Genomic DNA, 22,465 nt, shown 5'->3' on the forward strand with positions numbered 1-22,465 from the left:
GAATAATGTAGCTTGGAGAGGTAAACATATATGTATCTTAACCATTAAATACTTCAGCTGCTGTTCTTTTTTATTTTATTTTCCAGTATGCAGATACTGCTATATCTCGTTACATTTTATTGTACAACATTTTTAAAAACATCAGTCTGATTACATTTATGAATTTACTCAGGGACAGTCAGTCACTATCATCTTTAACGTTAATGGCATTTCTAGCTTGTCTGCACCTCTGATTAGAATGTTACAAAATGCTGAGACCTGAGAACTGCATTTGCCTAGAATGGGAGTATACCCTTCATGGAATTCACTGAAGTTTGAAGCAACTTACTCTGAAAACACAAGAAGATCTTTCTGGAGACAGTTCCACCTTTTACAGCAAATCTGTAAAAACTGATTCATTGAATACAACTTGAAGCAATGAGGAAAGAGAATCAAGTGCATTAAATCTCAAGTCCAAGCACCAATCTCCTCATCACCCCAACATACATACTCTCTTTATAAATGCTTTATCGCCATGGACTGTGAGATTTGAAGGAGGTCTCAAAGGGTAGCCTAAACATTAACATCTGGCACTCGCTGAAATTATGGTAACCATAGAGGAGAGACAGGATTTTCAAGAATTAGCTTTTTGGATTAAAATCTTGTGCTTTTTGACCATTATTCTGTGAACTGTCCACTTGCGAATTAATCAGATGTATAGTTAATTTCTCCCCAATTGATTTGCAGCAAGTTGTCTGCTAAGTGAGACGGTCCGCAGAAGTGGTTTCTGAGTTTTATTACAACAGCACTATAAAATCCATCTTACACAGTGCGTTACCTCATTTAACAAAACAAATGAGCTGACCAATCAAAAAGTGATGTAACATGCACCACATTCCAGCTGAAATTTGATAAAACAACCATAGCCCTTAAAATGCTTAAGTTTTGATTCAGTTCTTTTTATATATATACACAAGGTTTAGTGTTCAATAAAAATTAAATCCTTTGTTTTGTTTTAAAGACCTCTGCATTTAGTCATCTTACGTGTTTGAAAGAGATAATTAAAAACACAGTATATGTACTCTGGGAATACATAATTATCTATTAGCTGACCAATTTGGGTAGCACAGTACATAGAGGTATATTGGCATTCGAATCAGACATTAGATTGGCTCTCAGCTTGTTGGCCACTCCAACAACTGGCGGTAATCTGGAACCTATTCCTGGGAAAGAGCTTGTATAATGACCAATTCGTTTGCCTGATGTTTTATCCACAGTGGGTGGCTTATGTGCTCGCTTACAAATCCAAGGATGTCTTAAAGCCTGGCTAGGAGTCATTCGAACTGAAGGATCCCAATTAAGACATTCTTTTAAGAACTCTATAAACAAAGGATCTTCACAGCCTTTTAATGCTGTAATCCAGTCCTTGTTTCCTGGAGCACCACGCATTTTCCCCCTACGTGATCTGCTGCCACTGAGGGTAGTTTTCCCATCTGCCTGTGTTGTTACAGTGCAATAGCGAGGATGGCCTTTAGAGTTGATAAAATTTTTGGCTCGCTTGGACTGGTCCAGCAGCTTCTGTGGTGGCATTCCAAGGAGCTCCATCATACAAGCTAGCTGGTCACCCTCATCCTCTCCAGGAAAGAGAGGGTAACCAGTCAATAATTCCACCAGGATACAGCCAAAACTCCACATGTCTATGGGCATCCCATAACGGCTTCCAAGAATGACTTCTGGGGCTCTGTAGAATCGAGACTGTATATAAGTGTAGACTCTTTGGTGTTCAAAACAGCTGGATCCAAAATCAATCACTTTGATTCCACTACGCCCTTGTTGCTTTAGGAGAATATTCTCAGGCTTCAAGTCACAGTGTATGATTTTGTTTTTATAAAGAGCCTCCAAACATTGCAATATTGAGTGAGCAAACTTGCGTACAAGCTGCACACTGAAGCCTTGAAATTTGTTCCTTTTGATGAGCTCATATAGGTTCATACTCAAGAGCTCAAATGTCATACATATGTGATTCCGGAAAGTAAAACTCTCTAGCATGTGAATCACATTCATGCTGTTAGTTTTATCTTGCTTTTTGAGATGCTCCAAGATCCGGATTTCTTCTGCGGCTTGTCGGTGAAACCTCTTCTCATTACGTACCATCTTTAAGGCCAAATGCTGGTGGTGTTTGTGATCATAAACTTTAGCTACTTGGCCAAAACTGCCTTTCCCAATTATTTTAAGTACTTCATATCGGTAGGCAAGGTGGTCATGAGGCACATGAATATAGCTGCCTTGCTCATCATCATATCCACCATTGTTGGGGCCACCAATGACTCCTTGCCTTTTCTTTGCATTTGGACCCACAAAAAATATTTCAGGAAAGTTAAATATTTCTTGCTGCTCATAGGCAGACAACTGGTGTTTGCATTGCTTCAGTGCTTGATCTGGAGACTGACCACCAGTTTTCTGTGCTTTTGACAAGCTGCTACTATTTTTGATGGTACATATGCTGTCAATGCTTTTATCTTTTGCTGGAGTTGGAAATGGCCTTTCAGGGCCATTTATTCCAGAAGACTGGAGTGTGCTGCTCCTTCGATTGCCAGAGTCTTCAAATAACTGCTCAACTTTGATTTGGCTCCCAGTCAAAGGAAGATCCTTCATTATGACTTTGTTAGCAGTTACCTAGGAGGATGAAACAAAGCAAGTTTTTAGAATTCCACTCTCATTTTAAGAACTGGGAAAATAACCAACAATGAGATGCAATTTTCAGATGACCCAAGTATACATATTATTATTTAATCCATATGAGGCCAATCTTACACTAGCATGCACAGAAAGCGGCAATTTAACACCTACTGACCATTCCAGCATGTGGATAACTGGTGAAGCTTTAACATAATCAGCCAACAATTGACATACCTTTGCTGCATGTGGGTTCCGAGCAGAAATGTACAAGGAAGCAAGTACACCACAAATAAGCATGCAGAGGGAATGCACAAATTGCACGATACAAGAGAAGCCTCCAGAAGCGTAGGACAGGATAGTTAGGGCAATGAGTGAATGATGATTTTGTTACTATGGTCTTCATGCTACTCTCAAATATGCCCCCACCATTCTCATGATTTCATTGGGAATTGTGTATGAGAACAGTGTTCTCTAATTTTTTTCATCCGTGTGTGGAATGAGTTTTGTTCTGGGCAGCAGTATCAAGGCAGTGTGTACACACATGCATTCAGAATGGGGACTTCCTGATTCAACCTGGGTGGTATCTAAAATTAAATAAGCAGACATCAAAAAACTGGTGAGCGCACACATGTGCACACACCTTAGAGGGAACACTGTATGAGTACTGGACAAAGTTTGCTTCTCATCTAAAAGATCATCCTGCTTCATTTTTTAACCCTCCAAAAAAAGGCCTTAGATGCCCTATGCCGATGAGGCACTAAATATTCACCACAGCGCAAAAAGGGAATTTAAGTTGGTAAGAAAATATCATGAGCTCTCATGAAAATATCATTATTTCTACTGGATTTCAGCATCACATATGTAGATTGGCTTAAAATACTACTCTAGGAGAAACACATTTATAGTTTATACCGCTTTTGCTTTTGTACTGCAAGAAAGCTACAAGGTGCTAAGCTATATAGTGCAACAACTGTGGGTAGTGCAGTAACATCTGTTTTTCATTTTAGTCTTTAATCTGAAAACAAAGAACCAGCCTCTGAAACTGAAAATAGCAGCTCTGCATTTCAGTAAAAATATACACATGTCTGAAGATAGCCAATGAGTGATGCTATCCAATTTCTTTTTAGCAAGTTACTGTCTATCATCCTAACATAGCAGCAACACAACTCTTATGGAAAATAACTTGCATATCCCTTTTCACTGAAATGCCAATGCAACATTTATAACATTGGCTCAGAAAATGCAGAGTTTTAGGAGATCATGATCTATGGTCTTTCAGCTTACTGCTTAACTGCTAGATCTGTCTGGAAAATGTAGACAGCACATTTTGAGACACACACCTTTCCAGGAACTCATAGAAAATATGATCCAGAGAATAAGCATTTAAGTAACACATTCTTTGCTGGGCTTATGTTGAACTGCAGAGAAAGAATGACAAACACTGTAAAATTCTGAATAAAGTGGCCACTCGGAGCAAATAAATCAAAATGGCACAATTTCTTTTTAAATTAGTAAAGAAATCAGCCTTTGGAAAAAAGCTCCATTTTCTGGAGTGTCTGTTCTATCCCAACAGTGGCCTGAAATATTCCAGACAAATCCTTCATTTTATTTTGCAGGCAGAATATGGAGAAAAACAGCCAACACAAGTGAAATGGAGGGAGTCCAACTGGAACTGAACCTGAACTGTAATTCTGTCCAGTGTAAACATTTTAGCTGCAACATAAACTGGTGTGTGTGTGTGTGTGTGTGTGTGTGGTTAACAGTTCAAATGAAATAATTTCAAAACTCAACATGAGGTTTAAAATTGATACTTGCTATGAAATGACAATAATGGAGGCTTGTAATTGAAAGATGACATTCTGATATCACTGAATCATGCAGAAATTAAAGCAAAATAGCTGGCAACTAACTGAAAAGGAGGGAGGGAGAAGCTTTGGAGCTGCATACCATACGAGGCAGCAGGGTGCTTCAAAAGACAGGCTAAACTATTTTAGACTCCTCCCTGTAGACAGAAAGTGAGAAACATTCCTGGCCTCAGAACTTAATCTGTTTCAAGATTAAGGATGGTGGGAATTCTGCCTATACGCTGTGACAGAGTATCTGGGACAGAACAAGAAAGGAAGAAAAACTTAGCGCTCTCTCTCTCTTTTTAAAGCGAGCTCCTAGCTTTCAGGCCCAAAGAGAAAAGTGTTTGCTTAATAGCTCAGAAACCAGACATGATCTTGAGTATAGATTAACACTCAGTAGTCAAGAAATGGAGTCTCACAGATCCCTGTTTTCTTGTCACAACCCCATCAGTCCTCAGCACATGGTCTTTCCCCCCCTCTACATCCAAAACCCCCAAACTTCTCAAACACCGGAATATTTCAATCATGAAAAAAATTGGCAGAGATAACTCTTACAATGCATACTGTGTCCAATTTTATTTCCCAAATTTAAAAAACCTAAAAACATTTCAAGATTCATGGCTGGCTTCTGAATCCTTCATCCCCTTAGCTATCTTCCTCGCATCTATTTGCATTGCCTAGGAAGGGCTCCTTTCTTCCACAACAAAGTAAATGCCCAACCGATGTACAACAGGACTCAAATCCTCAACTCCCTCTCTGCTCTGGAAGAAATTTGTTGCAACTGAGCTTTACCCCTCCTCAGTGCCAGTATTGTGTTTTACATCAGTGCCATGTTGACAATAATCCTACAAGGAAATAAACTGAGCTTGTTGAAAAACAAAAAATAGGGCTCTCCCCACCAATTTGGAACAGATTAGTCTTTTGAATTAAAAAACAAACAATAAAAAAGAACTTGCAAAGAATTCCCATAGAGGACATTAGCTTTGGAAAGCTCCACTCCTCATGTTTCTATCTACTTGATGCTGCAAATTGAGCATTTGCCTATGCTTCCCAATAGTCAGCAACCATTCCAGCTTCTAGAATTCCATCCATTATGCCAATCTCTGCCCAGTTCTCATTACTCACCCATTTCCTTCAGGTTAGTAGAAAGGGAAGGGAAGAGAAGAGAAATGGATTAATGTCTATACATTATTAACCCATCTTTTAGCACCCATCAATTTCTTATCATAGCACCTTAAAGGTAACCTCTATTCTTTCCTGAACAAATTGTAACCAAAATGCCTCAGATAAAATAATTCTGTTTTGTATTGGTTTGGTTTTTTTAGCCAAGGCGGCATCTAAGCACACTATTGGGAGCTGGAGGGCCCCTTCAAACACGTGTTTTAAAGACTATAATTAGCAGCCAGACTAACCATCTGCTTAACTGACAGATCTTGTCTAATGAACTATAATCACTGCTCAAAGTGACCAATAGCAATCCAAAAAATCTAGAAAAATGCTTTTTATATAACAGGTCAAAACAGAGAAATCTATCGCAGATTAAAAAGAAAGTGAGAACACAACCACAGTTACTAGGCAGTAAGTATCACTGAACTCAAAAGAACTGTTGAATAAACATGCTCAGGGTTGTGTTATGTTCTGGTGTGAGAAGTCTGAACAGATAGGTGAATGTTGCACTGCTATATTATAAAAAAGTTAGGCATCCAGTGTCTAAATCAATGTTATTTTTATTATTTTATTGTTATTTTTCATTTTATAACCCGCTCTTCCTCCAAGGAACCCAGAGTGGTGTACTACATACTTAAGTTTCTCCTCACAACAACCCTGTGAAGTAGGTTAGGCTGAGAGAGAAGTGACTGGCCCAGAGTCACCCAGCAAGTATCATGGCTGAATGGGAATTTGAATTTGGGTCTCCCCGGTCCTAGTTCAGCACTCTAACCACTACACCACGCTGGCTCTCCACTCATTTGTCCACTCAGCAGCCACATGTGTCAAAAATGGTTCTACACTAGAAAAACACCAAAATTATTTATTTTTAAAAAAATGCTTGTTGAGCATTCAAACTAACTGTTATAATGCTCAACATATCTGGAAACCGGGAAATATGGATGGCCGCCATTGCCTCTATCACAGAACCTTTACAAAGCAAGTTCAGAGATCAGAGCGAGGGAGGTGGCTCTTCCTCCCTGTAGCAGACAAGATGGGAATAGCTGCAGCCACCACATTATCTGCAGGCCCTAGCCTATTCAACAAGTCAGTTGTACTCTGCAAGCAAGTTGCACACTCAGAACACTTCTGGGCACTAAAACCAAGATGCCTGCCTTCTCCAGGTTCTAGATTCACATGCTGTTCGCAAACCTTATATAATGGGGCACACAGACAATTGGCCAACTCTTTACAATAATTTCCCCAGTAAACTAGAACATTCTCTCTGTGTGGCAGATTACAAGCTTATGAAGTTCTGCACAGCACACTGCAACTAAACACAAGGTTGCTCAGAACAATTTACTAAGACAGGCCATCAATGAAAAGCTGGAGTTTAAGACCTCCAAAAGATCTGTCAAAAATAGCATAGATACTTATTTATCAAGAAGATAGCAGCCAGGATTTTGATTCTCTCATTACCCTAGAATGATCAGAGCCAAATTATTCTAGAAAGTTCTAAAGAAGCACTGGTGGAAGAGCCACATGCAGGTGCTTCCTCTAGCGCCACGGCCGGGCAAGGGGTCACAATGAGGGGAGTGGATCTTGGGGGTGAAAGGGGCAGCATGGAGCAGTCTGCCAGGGGGGTCCTGGTGCTGGTTGGTTGGGGCATAGGACATAATATGGGGACCCCAATTCCACCCGGTCCCTCATTTCCCCTGGCTGCTGCAAAGAAAATGAATTGCTGCAGGCAGCCTGAATCAAGATGTGCTTGCTTTGTCTCGGGGCGAGGGTGGGGAGTACTTTTGGATGCTACGCACCCTTTATCCCTCTTCCTCCGCCTCTCCAGTCCATGTGATGAGGGGGAGATATGGCGCTGCTTAACAGCTTTTTCCTTTCATTTGATCTCCTCTCTGAGGCCCTCAGAAAGGGAACCAGCTAAGGTGTCCCCTACCTGTATAGTCCATGCTGTTAGTAAAGGGAAAAGGTCTCACCTAAGTTTAGTAGTAAGTAAAGTGGGGCTAGAGCCCAAGAGAATCTGTCCTACCAGGAGCGAAGACAGGAAGGAACTGGGGCTCTAGGTCGGAGCATGCTGGGAGAAGGCAGTGGATCTCAGGACCTGAGACTACCTGAAATTCCTACATTTCCTGTCTACTGGGAGCAAAGTGGAGGAAGTTAACCCTATGTGAGCCGTGACCTCCTACTTTGAGGGAGAAAGAAATATATGCAATGCAACTTGGAACATGAGGCTTACAGTTCAATCCTATCTATGCATGTTACTCAGAAGCAAGTTTACACAGATTTCCAACATTAAACAATCCTGCCAAAGGTTATTTCATATAGCAGACACCCCTCACCAATACAATTACTTTACTCAAGACTTACTTCTCTATAAGCTGAAGAGCTGCAATTCTTTGGCCTTGGACTTCCTCCTCAAAAACAGCTATGCCTGACAAGAGGTACATATCTACCCTAACATTCAAGCCTGTCTCCCAAATGTTCAGAACTTTAAAACACCCAGTTCTGCAAAACTAAAGTTTTTCTAATCATCTAGGAATGTTATGTACAGTTGCATGCAATAACTTTTCTTCACACTTATTTATTTTTGAAAGCCAAAACATTAATTTAAATGTGTCAAAGTTATGACTTATAAATAGTGGCACAACACTGCTTCAAAGTTTAATTTTACAGCATTAAACCTCTTTCTCAATCAGCTGATGAACAGGGCAACTAAGAGCTTGCTTTCTTCCCACTACAAACATCTATCAACAAGCTTCACACCTGGTCGAAATTCCAAATCTTGTTTGGCTTTGGTAACTTGACCGAATTGGGACAGCTGGGGTCCAAAGGCCTCTCTCTCAAGCAGAAGGCCCAGCTGGATAATGATCAGATAACTTTTGGCAGACTAACCCACATTATAATTTTAACTTCAAGTTCCATTTCCAATCAGATGACTTCAGAGTAACCCATCACCCTGCTTCCAATACTTCCCTCTTGCAAAACCTGGACCATACAGTTTACTTTGCCTATAGATTATCTGTTAGCAGCCAAGAGAACTGATTGACAACACAAGTGGCCAGAATAACTTTAGAGCTTGTTGAATATAACCTATCTTGGGATGGGAATACCCAGTAAACTGCTTGCTCCTTCAGTACTGCACTACTTACAGTACATGTTTACTCACATGTTAATTCAATGGGACTTACTCCTTAGTAAATGTGTTTAGGACTGCAGCATTAAAGGCCATGTGTTGTTTTTGAAATGGCAGAGTATGAACCACCTTTCCCATCAATGTCTGGAATAAATAAGGACTGGATGGAGGCCAATGAACTGAAGCTGAATCCTGACAAGATGGAAATATTGTTGGTGGTACCAGGTTTGTGTTCTTGTCCTGTACTGGGCAAGGTTACACTTCCCCACCCCAAGATAGCTAGGGCACAGTTTTCTATGCTCTGTTAAGGTAAAGTTGTGCCGTCGAGTCGGTGTCAACTCCTGGCGACCACAGAGACATGTGGTTTTCTTTGGTAGAATACAGGAGCGGTTTACCACTACCTCCTCCCACACAATATGAGATGATGCCTTTCAGCATCTTCCTATATCACTGCTGCCTGATATAGGTGTTTCCCATAGTCTGGGGAACATACCAGCAGGGATTTGAACTTTTTGCTCCCTAGGCAAGTTACCTCCCCGCTGTGCCATTAGGTGGCTTTCCAACCCAATAACTGTGAAGTAATTTATTTGGGGCTTTGTTGGAGACAGTTTAGAAACTGCAGTCAATAATCTAATCAACACATTTTATACTAACTGGGACTGGATGTACAGAGCACATCTCCTCAGTGTTGAAACCACTTAATTGGCTCCCAGTCTTCACTTTCCTAAATGGCTTGGGAGGGTACCCCAAAGATCACCTCTTCCCAATCAGCCTGCCCAGATATTGAGATCTGCCTGCCTTCAACGGCATGTTCAGGACTGTGAAGAGGGTCTTTCTTGTGGTAACATGCTGGCAGTGGAATGTCCTCCCTAGAGATATATGCCTGGCATGGAGTCTGTATTCATTTTGTTGCCAGCTGAAAGCCTTTTTCTGTATTTTACTAGATTTGTTCTATTTCTGTTTTACACTTGGCTGAGCTAATTATTACTGTTTCTGGTTTCTGCAAGACACCCTGTGAGATTTTACCTGACGAACAGAATACAAGTATTACAAATAAAAATAGCTGAGTACGTACAAGAAAGCTTATCTTACGAAAGGCAGCTGATGCAGAGAGAAGCTATTGGGAAATTTGTTTCTTCCCCACCACCATAAGGTAATAACGGCAGAACAGCACAGAATATAGAAATCTAAGCAGTTTCCAGGTGCCTTTCTTTTCTTTGTACTAACCAATACCATCCCCTATATTCCACCCGATTTTTTAAAAAAGCCACATTTGGTTTCTTACAGGGATTCCTGCATCAGGGCAGGTGAATCACTTCTGAGAGCACAAATGAAGTTGTAAGCTGCACTGATTTCAGTTGTGCTTACTCCTGTGTAAGTCATTTATATAGCACCATCTATGCACATGGTGCTTTAAGTGTGTATAGAGCTGCAATCTCGGCAACACTAAGGACCATATCAGAAACACCCGACAAGCTGGAAATCCCCGATTTAGAGGATTATTTACAGGAAGATGTGGAGGTATACCCTTATGTGCGTAAAAGAGAGTGGGCAAAATTGGCCTGTGATTGCTGAAGTTGCTAGAGCAGACAGGAACCAGTTTGTAATAGTTATGATCTGACTTAGTGTATTTGTTTTCAGGTATCTTTGTCATAGTCTAATCCGTTTCTTCCCTCTGGCTGTTAGCCACAGGTCTCCAATAAGTAATCTTTGCATGACAGGATGATAGAACTGTACACGCCAGTTTCTTCTCAGTGATCGGACTATGCAGACAATCTTTGGTTTCACTCAGAATAGAATTCCTTCTGTTGCTGGAAAGTATTTACAGGCCATCTTAGAGTTAAGACTGTTGCCACAGCTGGATATAATTGTAGCAACCCAACCGAGCCACTTCAGCACAAAGATCTATGACTCTTATTAAGACATCTATCATTTCTATAAAAATAGAATTCAAGGGGTAGAAAACACTAGTGTTCCCAAAATAAATAGCATTCTTGTGAGCTTATGAAGAAATTGCTTGTTTAAATAAATTAATTAGAAGGGAGAAAGGGAATCAAGATTTGTAGACCTAAAACCAAGTTCAGTTTTGCAATTAAATTCTTGCCTAGTTGCCAGTGAGAACTAAAAAATGCCCTACAGACCTATATTCGCTGCCCCAGCACCCCAGTGTGAGCACTGAATGCAAATACAGCAGCTACAACCAAATGATGTGGCTGCTGGGGGAGCTCTTTCATTTCAGGCTTTAAGACCAGAGAAGAGAGAACGCACTCACTGGATAGTCTTCATCTCCACTGCATTGCTCCATTGTTCAGTGGGGAAAGAATACACTGCCACTGTTTTGATTTATTTATCCAGCTTATTCTAAAGCAAAAATTTGACTCATTTAACAGCTGAAAGGTAAGAAACTATTCTGTGCAAGTTTACCAGTTATAAAAAAGCTATCCTCTCCACATTTTCTGTGGAGTAGTGTGTGGAGAATGAATTCAGAAAGGAAAGACATTTATGCTCAAAATGCTTTTGGAAATGTATAAGCCAGACTGTAGTAACACATCTTTCTTACACTCATTGGTTCTGCCTTGTTCAGCTTCCTGACCTGACCAGGAAGGAGGAACAGGCTGCTAATGAGGTTGCACTTATCAGATGCTAGGTGTATTGTCTGCCCGAGGACACTCCATCTCTCTTGCAAGCTAATGCTTAAGGCCACTCTCCTTTTCCTTAGCTGGGCATACCAGCTGCTCTCACCAAGGCATTTCCTACTAGGGATGTGCACGGAACCGATTTAAACAGCGGGCAGTTCCACCAGTTCAAAGGCAGGGGGTGGGAGGGGTTTCATCTTTAAGAATGGGGGAGGGTGAACTTACCCCTCCCTCCGCTCCTCCCCCACCCCGTGCTCCGTTTTTTAGAAGTCCATCAAAAGTCCATCGGGGCAGCAGTATACCTCCCTGCCGGCCCATTGCCCCCTTTACCGGAAGTATCTGATGCACCTGTGTGCGCCGGCACAGGCGTGTACACGCACCTGCCTGTGACATGTGCATGCCTGTGCCCAGCGTGCACAGGCACGGCAGATACTTGAAGATACTTGTGGTCAAGGGGGCAAGAGGGCAGCATGCTGCGGCCCCGATGGACTTCTAAAAAATGGAGCTCTGGCAGGGGGAAAGTGGCGGGAGGGGTAAGTGCACACACACCCCTAAAAAAAACAACCATCCAGTTCTGTTCACATCCCTATTTCCTACACTAGGAACACAAACAAACCCTTCAGGCTATGCTATGATGGGGAAATGAGAAATACTAAGGCAAGCAGCACAGCTGGAACTATACCCCAGAAAACTTATTTGCAAAGTTGTACTTCTGAGAGCAGGAACTGATCAATAAAACACATAACATTATACATATCATGAAGTCAGGGGCGTAACAAGGCTGGAGTGGGCCCAGAGACAAATTTTTTAAATAGGCCCCTCGCTGGCCCATACACACACTTCACAATATATAGTCATGTGACTTGCCTCTGGGGGGCCCCTCGAGGCGTGGGGGCCCCCAGGCAGCCGCCTCCCCTTGCCTTGGAGTAATAGTAATTTACTCCCCTGCATGAAGTTCCATCAGATTAAACGACATTGTTATATACTTCTGGATGTCTTGCTAAAACGAAAGGTCGCTATTGATCACAATAATTCAGCACCATTTCCCTCTCTTATACAGCTGCATTAATAGTCTGCTCTGTTTATGCAGCAGGCTGTAATGTATCTCTTTCATATTATCAGTTACAGAATCCAAGGAGGTTGAAATTACTTACATTAGGTCTGCCCAGTGAAGGAAGTCCAGAAGGGCTGCATTCTTCATTTGCAGGATCTGGATATCTAATCTGATCTATTCTCATGTAGGAATCATACAAGCCATCTCCAAATCTGGCTGGAAATAACAAGATGGTCAGTCAAAACAAACACCAATTCAAACAAACATTACTTTCATTGTATGTTTTGACAAGTGATTCAATTCACACAAGATAAAAACTCAACAAATACACCCCAGCAAAAGCACTACTTACTATCTTAATGATAAGCATTCTACTTCAGGATCCATTTTTGGAGTGAGCTTTCAAACTGTACTCATCCATCAAACATTGAAGTGTTGGAGTATTTATGAAGTCTTTCAACCAACAGCGTGCTTTAAGGAAGAGGTTGTGGGTTTGTTTGTTTTGTTAAGGGCGGGGGAGATAAAACTGTAATACCTGTATTTAAGAGCCCTCCAAAAATGAGCTACTATAAGATTTTGTCTAAATTAGGCCAAACTGTACATTTGGCATTTTCTATCAGAACTTATGAAATAATGCTGGAAGGAATTACAGCCCCAGAAATATAGATCATCACATCATCACTTAATATTAGAAACACATCATCACTTAATATTGGGATTGAACTCAATATTAAGTTCAACACCATATTTATACGAGAAACTGAGATTACTTACATTAAGGCTGCAATTCTGTGTACAGTTACTTGAGAGTATTTTCCATTGAACTTTGTGGTGCTTGCCTCCAGAAAGACATGTATAGAATAGGACCATAGATATTCCTAGTTTGGCTTTTTTGGCTTTAAATTGATTTCCAATTAGGGCTAGAGTTATATCCCAACTAATAAGTATTCTCTTCTCACTTGAACATTACTTGTAAAAACTAACAAATGTAATGTTACACACCAGATGTTGATACCAACTGGTAGGAACAATTTATGCAACACTACTTTTCTATTCTTGTTCTTATGAGTGCATTCTATAAGGCACACTAAAAGAACACACAGTAGGAAGCAAGGTTCCCTGCCCCTCAATTCATCATTACACACATGCACCTCTTTTAAAATTTGGATTGCAAAATAAACAGAGTTATATGGGAAATACCACTGATCAGAAGAAATGAATGCTTCTTATCCTATGGTAATTGAAAACACAGTAGAAGTAGTCATCTAAGTTGCATGAAGAAAAATGTCAAAAATGTTTCTTCCTTATGCAGAATTTGGCAGCCACCCGGGAGGAATCTGGCCAGTTTCAAGTATCTTAAAGTCATAAAACACTTTGGATAAGCATTTATATACAAAGGACGGAGTAACAGTCCAATTCAACTCATACTGCGTTTACCCCTCCCCTACCGTTACTCGCCAAGATGCAACAAAGCAACTGTTACAAAACCCTGGAAAGGACAATGGAAATCAACGACGTTTCCTATTGTTATGCTCAGGGCAGCCCCATCAATTCTCCCGATTCAATCCAGCTTGTCCGTTAAAGTCGGCTGCCGGCCGCTTTGTCCTCACTAGTTTTTTTTAAACCTCTCATGTGATGGGAGTTTCTATTGGTCTCCTGGGGAAAACTGAATCCAGGAAACGTTTCCTGAGGCTCCATCTGCATTTTTGTCGTTTTATTCCATCATGCCCAATTCTCTCGCTCACTCACACTCACCCCCCCCCCCCACTGAGTGAGGCTCGCTTCTGAATCAACGCGCAGAGCGCCGAGCGGCGGCATTTCACCGATTTATCCCCCTGGAGAGGCCCTTTCTCAGAAAGTGCACGTGCTCATCACTTCGTATCTCGCACCACAGCCTCACTCTGGCCCTTTCTTCTGCTCCCCTTTTCCTCCCGCCACGCTTAGCAGATCACCCTCAAGACAAGTTATCCCTTGGTTCACTGTCGCCCTCGCCGAGAGAGTGACCAAAATCGGGTAAAAGCATAGCAAAGGCGTGGAATCCGCCCCCTACCCCACCCCACCCTTCAAGACAAAGCGGGGCAACGAATCGCGTTGGAGACTAAGAGCCGCTAGGAAGTGGGTCAGTTTTTCTTACTAACAAATCCGCGGAGAGGCGGGCGAAGTGCTGCCCCCGCAATCCCTGGTACACAGAGCGGATGGAGGACACGCTGTGTAGCCTCCCTCTGAGGCTACAGAGCCTATGGGACAGAAACATGAATCGATCAATGCTTCGTCGATCCTGTTGCAGGAACCCCTATTCTGTAACACACACACAGCCCGTCGGAGTCCAAACCAAAGGCCCTCTAAACTATTAGGCTGCAGACCGAGAGAAGTGGAAGGCTCCATAGCAAAAGCGAGGGGGGGGGAGCGCAGGAAATGAGGTCTTTGACGGAATCCGAAGGGGCCCCATAGAACTCCCCATTGCCCCACAGTGCGAATAAGCCAGGCCGTCGTTACCTGCGGTGAGGGGACCCTCTGGCTTCCTGCTCAACAGCATCATGGCGGCGATGGCGGGGGTGAAGCCCGCGGGCCGCACGCCCCATCACCCTGCCCAGGCCTGCACGGCACTTCGAGCCCCGACTTTGGCTTCTGCAGGCTGGCTGGTTCACCTCCTTCTCCTCTGAGACTGTAGCAGCGGCACGGGAGGGGCCGCGGCAATGCTCAGGGCGCGGTTGCCAAGGGAACGTCGGCTTGGCCGGTTATGCGCTTGCGCGGCGAGAGAAAGAACGAGGGAGGGCAAAGCGCGGGGGGAGGGGGGGTCGGGAGTGCAGAGAAAGCGGGGGAGCGAAGGGGAATGGGGAAAAGTCGGGAAGAGGGTCGGGCAAAGGGGAAGATAGGGCTGCCAGGCTCACCTCAAAGGCTCAACTATACATTTAAATCAAAGTATGTGAGCCTCAGAACGTGACTCCCTAGTGCCTTGGCTCAATCGCGGACCAAGTTTGAAGCTCTAACATGGTGCCTCTGAGCATGTGCAGAGCATATTTCCCACAGGAAACATAATCCGGTGCGCACCTCTGGGAATATGAGGAAAGTCAAGTTTCTAGCACTCTACCCCCTCCCCCTCCCCCACTTTAAATAAAGTATTCACGAGATGCACCTTCAGTTGGAGGTTTACCCTTTCAATTGATGTGAATTCGGTTCGTTCCTGGGTACGCCTCTTAGTCAATCAAACAGATTCAGTGGGAATCATTTAGAGGCTTTTATTGCGACTGCAGTTAGCAAGGTTTTCAACGGGCTAATCGCTCTACATTGAATACGAATTGATAGATTAACAAATATGGGCCTTTTTAAGGCCGCAGCCGCAAGTATGCGAACGCTATGCGCGAGAGCTATTAAAGTCATTTTAAAACTACTTTTTGCATGCAGAGCACCAGAAGGGAGGCAAGGAACCCCAGACAAATAGCTCGATCCCCTCTGGTGGGGGAACGGAGAGGAAACTTTCAAATTTGGTCTTGGGAAAATGGTAATTTGATTATAAGTAGGAGAGAGAGAGAGAAAAGATCAAATTATTTAGAAATAAAGACCATTATTACTAAAATAAAAATATTACAGTTATTTTGAATATTGTTTTAAATTGCATCCACAATTTTCTGTATTCTGGTTACATTTCCTGTAAACAAAACATATTCAGAACTTTAATGTATGTTACTAATTAGACGGTTATCTGTTTCCAAAGGCGAACCCAAAAGGAGCAATGAAAAGTAAAAATGCTACTGTGGTGGTCGAACGGGGAGGCAGCTTTTAAGCCTCCAGCCGGGGGGGGGGGTGTTTTCCACTCATGAGTAGCTGCAGCACAGCTCCACGCTTGCGCAGTGAGAGAAAGAACGAGGGAGGGCAAAGCGCGGGGGGAGCTGCGGCACGGAGCTGTGCTGTGGCTACTCACGATCCCAAAAACTGGGTTTGCGGAGCGCTCGCTCAGCAAACCCGGTTTAAGGGATGGGCTACTTGAGCGGGTTACCCACTCAGGAACCACTGGGCTTGAAGCCGAGCCCGGTGGTTCCCACAGTGGGATGAAATTGGGCTAGCGGAGGCTAGCCCGATATCGTCCCATTGTGTGAATAGCCTCGATACCTTTCAGCACCTTCCTATATCATTGCTGGCTGATACAGGTGTTTCCCATATTCTGGGGAAGCATACCAGCAGGGATTTGAACCGACAGCCTCTTGCTCCCTAGGCAAGTTGCTTCCCTGTTGCACACAACCAAACTGCCGCTAAAAACCCCATATCTTGTTCTGGCTATATGCATTCCTTGTTCTGAACCCCTGGAGTTTTTGTGCACCCTCCAATTCTTAAGACTATTCCTATTCTTAACTGAAAACTCCCAATGATCTCCATACAGTTTTTAATACCACCTGCTATTGTATATTTTGCTTAAAGATTTGTGTTCATAACTGGCAATCACTTACCATTAATAGTAACAGGTATGCGTCAAGGCCTAGGCTAGAATGGTACCTTCCTGATAAGAAAGTGTTGTTAAGAAAGATGTTTAGATCAATATCTTATACTGAAACCTTTTGGTTTGCTTGTCAAAGACATGTGAAAAGTTTTGCAATGGCAAAGGTGAGAGCCATCTGGTGCTGACTGCTGATATCACAACTGTGCTCAGGTTCTTGGGGCAAACATGCTGTACCATACTGTTTTACTCAGAGAAAGCAACAAGTTTCCAATAAAATAAAATTAGCCCTTAACATTTCTTCAAGGCTATGTCAGTTCCTGTATTCTAATGCCTCTTATCCTTTGAAGTCCCACAGGGAACAATACTGGGTGTGCAGGCAATGCAGAATGCCCCATGTCACATGCTTATTTTCCTTCCATGCAGACTACCCTCAATTAGCTGCTTTCCCTTGGAAGATGAGGACAGTCAGCTAGGTTGCCCTTCAAGCTGCATGGGTAAGGCCTCTACTGTCACAATTAAAAAAATCAGCAACAACTCACAAGACATGTACAATTGTATATTCCTACAGTAGTAGGAGTTAAATAGTTTTATCCTTATAAAGACTATGTTGGCAACTTGATTGACACTGATTTTCACACTGGAGGACTATAGCGCAGTTACCAGTATCAGAATACAGATAAGTGGGAAATAGCTCCTGGAAAAATGAAATAGTCAGCTCCACTCATCCTTGACCGCCACAATGCACCATCTCTCCGATTCTCAGAAGTTTTTGCATATATTTTGTTGTACTGTAAATTGAAGTAGTATCTTTGACCAAGATTATTATGAGGAAAGCTACGCGTATTCCCTTTGTTCTTTAAACAAATCCTTAATGTGATTTCAATTCACATTACATTACAATGAGGCTAATATGCAACAAAGTGCACTGAACAAATAAGGCACAAGCATTTCTGTTTATATGTTTTGCTTCCACCACATACCAAAATATAGATGTCTGCAAAAAACAAATTATGAAAGAGAATATTTTATACAAGTTCAAACTATGACAACACTTCATAAACTGTTATGAACAACATAACATATTGTTCATAAATTGTTATGAACAATATGTTATCGCCATTGTTGGCTATTTGAAAAAGATAATTAAACAACTGTAGTGTTTTACCACACATTTCATTTCAAAGTGGAAATTGAATTAAACTAGACCATACTTATCTTTCCCCCCCCCCACCCTTACATATAGCAAATTGTAATGAATAATCTTCATAGTATGAGAGTAATTCTCTGGTTTCTTTCAAATAGCTTCTGTCTTGAATGAATTATATATTTTTGTTGATGTGCCTGGGGCTTTGTCTCTCTTTTTTAGCAACTGATCAGTAGACAGACAAATGTTGAAACAGTTTTATATAGGCAGTTAAATATGAATTCCTAAGCTCTTACATTTTGATACAGCTATCTAAATGGCCGCTTCAGAGAAGCCCCAGGCACTTCTATTCCTATTTAAAGGTAAAGTGTACCATCAAGCCGATATCAGCTCCTGGCGCCCACAGAGCCCTGTGGTTTTCTTTTGGTAGAATACAGGAGGAGTTTACCATTGCTTCCTCCCCAACAGTATGAGATTATGCCTTTCAGCATCTTCCTATATCGCTGCTGCCTGATATAGTATCAGCAGGGATTTGAACCGGCAACCTTCTACTTGTTAGTCCACCCTTCCTCACTGCACTGAACATTCATTCTCTCCTCCACCCACTGGGGCATGCTTCTTTCCCCTCTCCCCCCACCCCCAACACTAGCAATGCCATTGCCTTCATTGACTGGCTGGGTGGCATAATCTGAGAATGCTCAGTACCCAAGTACAGATGCAGGGGGTGTTATATTGCCCTTCGTCTCAAGGAGCAAAATGTTTTGGACCACTCCTTGAATCACTCCATTATGTACCACATAAGTAGCCTACAAGCTGTCTTTGCTCCAATTTGATAGCTAAAATGCACAGTCTTGCTTTGCCAAAGGCTGTCATTTTATATGAAAACCACTATATGCATAATTTCAATGGAAAGCTCTTTGCCTTAGTTCAGATATGGCAAAGTTGAAGTTCATGGGCTGGGTGCTTTTATCTCGCTCCATGTAGCCCCACCACATTTTAATCACAGTGTGATATTTTTGCACATCTTCCACAGTTCACTCATAAAGTCAGAAACATTGGCTGGCATCCTGACTAACAAAATGTGCATGTTAGTAGGGGTCTGTGGGGATGCTGTGGGAGCCTTAGCACAACTCCCTCAGTCCTCTTGCGCTTGCTCTGTTGCACAATGCTAACACTTCTGGGCACTGCTCACATTCCAGAAGTGCTCTGTAAGAGTAGAGAACATCTCTGCCCCAGTGCAGTTACAGAGTACTTCTGGAGAACAGGCAGCCCTCGAAAGTACGAGTGCTCTTGTGCAACAGAGTAAACACAAGAGCACTGGGGGAGTTGCACGAGGGCTCTCTGCCCCCGCAGATCCTACGAAATCAGTTAGACAAGTTAGTTGTGACTAACTTAATTTCCATTAATTTTAATAGAACTTAGTAATTACTAACTTAGTCTGGATGCTGCCCAATCCTTTTCCTCTGTTATAAGGCCTATCTGTTTTGATTAGTGTTTAGAGATAAGGGTTAAGCTACTTTGAATATATAGTATTTTATATTTTACAGGATATTTTTACCTGCAGATTATGTAGGTTTTAAATAAGTACCCCAAATTCTTAGGATGAGAAAAATATTTTTTCCAATCCTTAGCACATTAAGTGGATGTAATATAATTGATTTCAACATAACTTAATGTGTGTAATCGCAATTTGTTTAGGACCAGGTTGAATCCAATCAACCAAACAAATCAACAGTACTAGGGAGCACTGGAGTACATAGCTGCCTGAACTGCTGATTAGATGAGTCTGGCCCAGGAGGTGATCTGAATCAAGCAAGGCAGGTAAAAAGAAAAGGGGGGGGGGGGAGGATGAGCATGGACAGGAAGGAGTTTGTATCTTCTTAGAGAAGCCCACCTCATACTTTATGAATGCCTACACTATACATTTAAGCCAGTTTTGACCAGTATGGCTTTCTTCCAGGAAGTCCTAGGGATTTTTATAGTTATGTAAAAGAATTGGGGAGCTTAGTACAGAGTATGATTAGCACTCTCACAAAACTAAATGATCAATTAAATAAGCTTAAAACTGGTATGTTATTGTAATGTAAGTGCCCTTTGAGAACAATGGTGAGCATTCTGTTAGCAGAGTTGAGTACTACGATCAGATAAGCTGAATATAATTAAAGGAGCAGAAGGAAAGGAGAAGAATCATCTGCACCCAAGTCTTCTTTGGGTCTGCTTCAGTGCTTACCTATTCCAGCAGAAATTTGGGGGGGGGGGTCTTCCCTGACACTGACATTTTCCAGTTCTTTGGTATCACACAAAGTCTCATGAAACATTTCAGTCTTGTGACGATGTGGGACCATGCATGCCCCCATCCCCATGATAATCCTAGTCTCACTGCAGCTCATGGCGGATTGATTTAAATCACCAAGAGACCAATTTAAATAATTCTTTAAATCATTTTTCCTGTATATTAGATACTATTTCCTTAATAAAAGTACAGACTAATTGGCTGCTATAACCATAAGAATATAGTGGGTTGTAGCCCAAATTCTGCAAATGGAAGGCACTTCCATTTTTGGAAGGAGACAATTTTTGCTGATCCCTTATGTTGGCCCCCTGAAAATTATTAAGAATATTTATATACTGCTTTTCAACTGAAAGGAAAGTTCACAAATCAATTTAGAAAGCAAAATGAATGAGAACTGCTAAATGAGCAAAGAGGCACCTTTTAAAAGTGATGGTTCTCTTTATTTCACAAGGGGAGAGCAACTGGCTCTATCCATCCCCAGAACATCCATCCCCATTCTCCAGGGGTGTTGCTGGTGTCTATCTTATGTTTCTTTTTTAGATTGTGAGCCCTTTGGGGACAGGGAACCATTTTATTTATTTATATCTATATAAACAACTTTGGAAACTTTTGTTGAAAAGCAGTATACTAATATTCATCGTATTCGAATTTGTATGGGTGCTGCACAGTCAATCTAGCTGAGAGTGTAACTCCTCTTCCTCCTTGGAAAATCAGCAGATCAAAGAGTTGGCCATTAGCAACCTCTAAGATATTTTGTTTCAGACTGTCTGCTAGGCTGCCAAACTCCTAGGATTGTCCTAGACTTCTGGGTTTAAAAACTAATCCCCAGGATGCTGCTATGCTATGAGCAATCCATGAAAAATGTAAGGGAACTAGTAACATGGATACTAAATCGTGCCCAGTTGCATCTGGCTAATTCATAGAGACACATTATTCACCAATAAGAGTGTTTTGTTATCATAGTCTGCTTTACACACTGAACCTTATTTTCCATTGGAGACAAACCCATACAAATTTAGTTTAGTTCCTTATTTAAAAGCAAATATGGAAAAGCAATGTCAAGTGCTGAAACCTGAAAAAAATGCTGCTAGTGAATTAGGCAAATATCCATTATAACTGAGCCATACTTTTAGTTGTCTCACCTGACTACCTAAGTTTTACAACGGGGGACAATGAGAAAAAAATCTAAAATACAGTGAGTCTTGAGATAGGAGCTATTAATTAGTATCAACAGTGATACAGAACATTCTGAAGTGGAAATGTCCTTTTGCTTGAAATATGAGTTTAGCATGTCTTACTAGGGTCAGCTATCATACTCTGAATATGATAGCTGAATATGACATAGCCTCATTCTTTGGTCAAAGAATGTGTGGCCAGGATAAATTTGTGTCTAAAGTTCCAATCCGATACCCACTTACCTGGGAACAAGTTCTCTTAAACTCCCAAGTGAAGTAGTGAGGCTTGCTTCTGAGTAGACATGCACAAGATTGTACTGCACACAGGCGCATAGGAAGCTGCCGCTGGCAGCCCCTAGCCGCACCCCTACGTTTGACATCCGATGGAAGGAGCATGGCCATATGCAGAAATGGGGCTGCGCAGCCATGTTCACAAGGCGCTTCAGCCAGCTGAGCACCTTTCCTTGCCTAGAAATCAGGGGCTGTGTGGACTGGTTTCTGCATATGGCCATGCCCCTTCCATCTGACATGAGATGCAGGGGTGTGTCTAGCTGGGATGGGGCGGCTCCATGAGGAGTGGCAGCCAGGTTCTTTGGACCTATCCACACAATGGCGAGCATTCACTATCCACACAATGGTGGCTCCACCCCTGGTACTGCATGGGCCTTTGCTTCAGGGAAGCATTGTTAGCTGCTAACAAAGTTGACCTCGTATTTGGAACTATGGCAGTGCAGATTGAAGCAAGGTTAGTGCAATGCAGCCCAACACAAAATTATGCACAGTCCACAAGTGCCAGAGACAAGATGTAGCATGGTTGCCCCAGTGCAATGCAATGTTCTCAAAACAAGAATGCTAATTTAAATAATATACTAGTTGGGGAGTGTGCTGTTCATGGGAACTACTGTTCTCAGGCTGTCATGTGATCCTGG

At 42.1% G+C, this 22,465-nt stretch overlaps 2 protein-coding genes across 11 annotated transcripts in view; one reads left to right on the forward strand and one right to left on the reverse strand.

Annotated features, from left to right (window-relative positions):
- Nucleotides 1-49: 49 nt before the first annotated feature.
- Nucleotides 50-22,465, reverse strand: part of DYRK3 (dual specificity tyrosine phosphorylation regulated kinase 3) — a 45,113-nt gene continuing 22,697 nt past the window's right edge. Inside the window, exons 1-4 of one of the 7 annotated variants that reach the window (XM_053246113.1) lie at nt 14,986-15,241; nt 13,690-13,844; nt 12,590-12,701; nt 50-2,655 (exon numbers count right to left, since the gene is read on the reverse strand). In XM_053246113.1, the coding sequence (XP_053102088.1) occupies nt 1,084-2,655; nt 12,590-12,673 (1,656 nt within the window). In that variant the 5' untranslated portion in view covers nt 12,674-12,701; nt 13,690-13,844; nt 14,986-15,241 and the 3' untranslated portion in view covers nt 50-1,083. Of the gene's footprint in view, nt 2,656-12,589; nt 12,706-13,263; nt 13,654-13,689; nt 13,845-14,985; nt 15,243-22,465 lie in introns of those variants that run through there. The other 6 variants (XM_053246110.1, XM_053246108.1, XM_053246109.1 and 3 more) reach the window with 6 other exon arrangements.
- EIF2D (eukaryotic translation initiation factor 2D) overlaps nt 17,383-22,465 on the forward strand; it is a 37,915-nt gene continuing 32,832 nt past the window's right edge. For 3 of the 4 annotated variants that reach the window (XM_053246117.1, XM_053246116.1, XM_053246118.1), the window contains exon 1: nt 19,767-19,889. The gene's annotated coding sequence lies outside the window, so the exon portion shown is untranslated. Of the gene's footprint in view, nt 17,419-19,766; nt 19,890-22,465 lie in introns of those variants that run through there. The other variant, XM_053246114.1, reaches the window with a different exon arrangement.

This window comes from Hemicordylus capensis, chromosome 4 (genome assembly GCF_027244095.1).
Source record: "Hemicordylus capensis ecotype Gifberg chromosome 4, rHemCap1.1.pri, whole genome shotgun sequence".
Lineage (NCBI taxonomy): Eukaryota > Metazoa > Chordata > Lepidosauria > Squamata > Cordylidae > Hemicordylus > Hemicordylus capensis.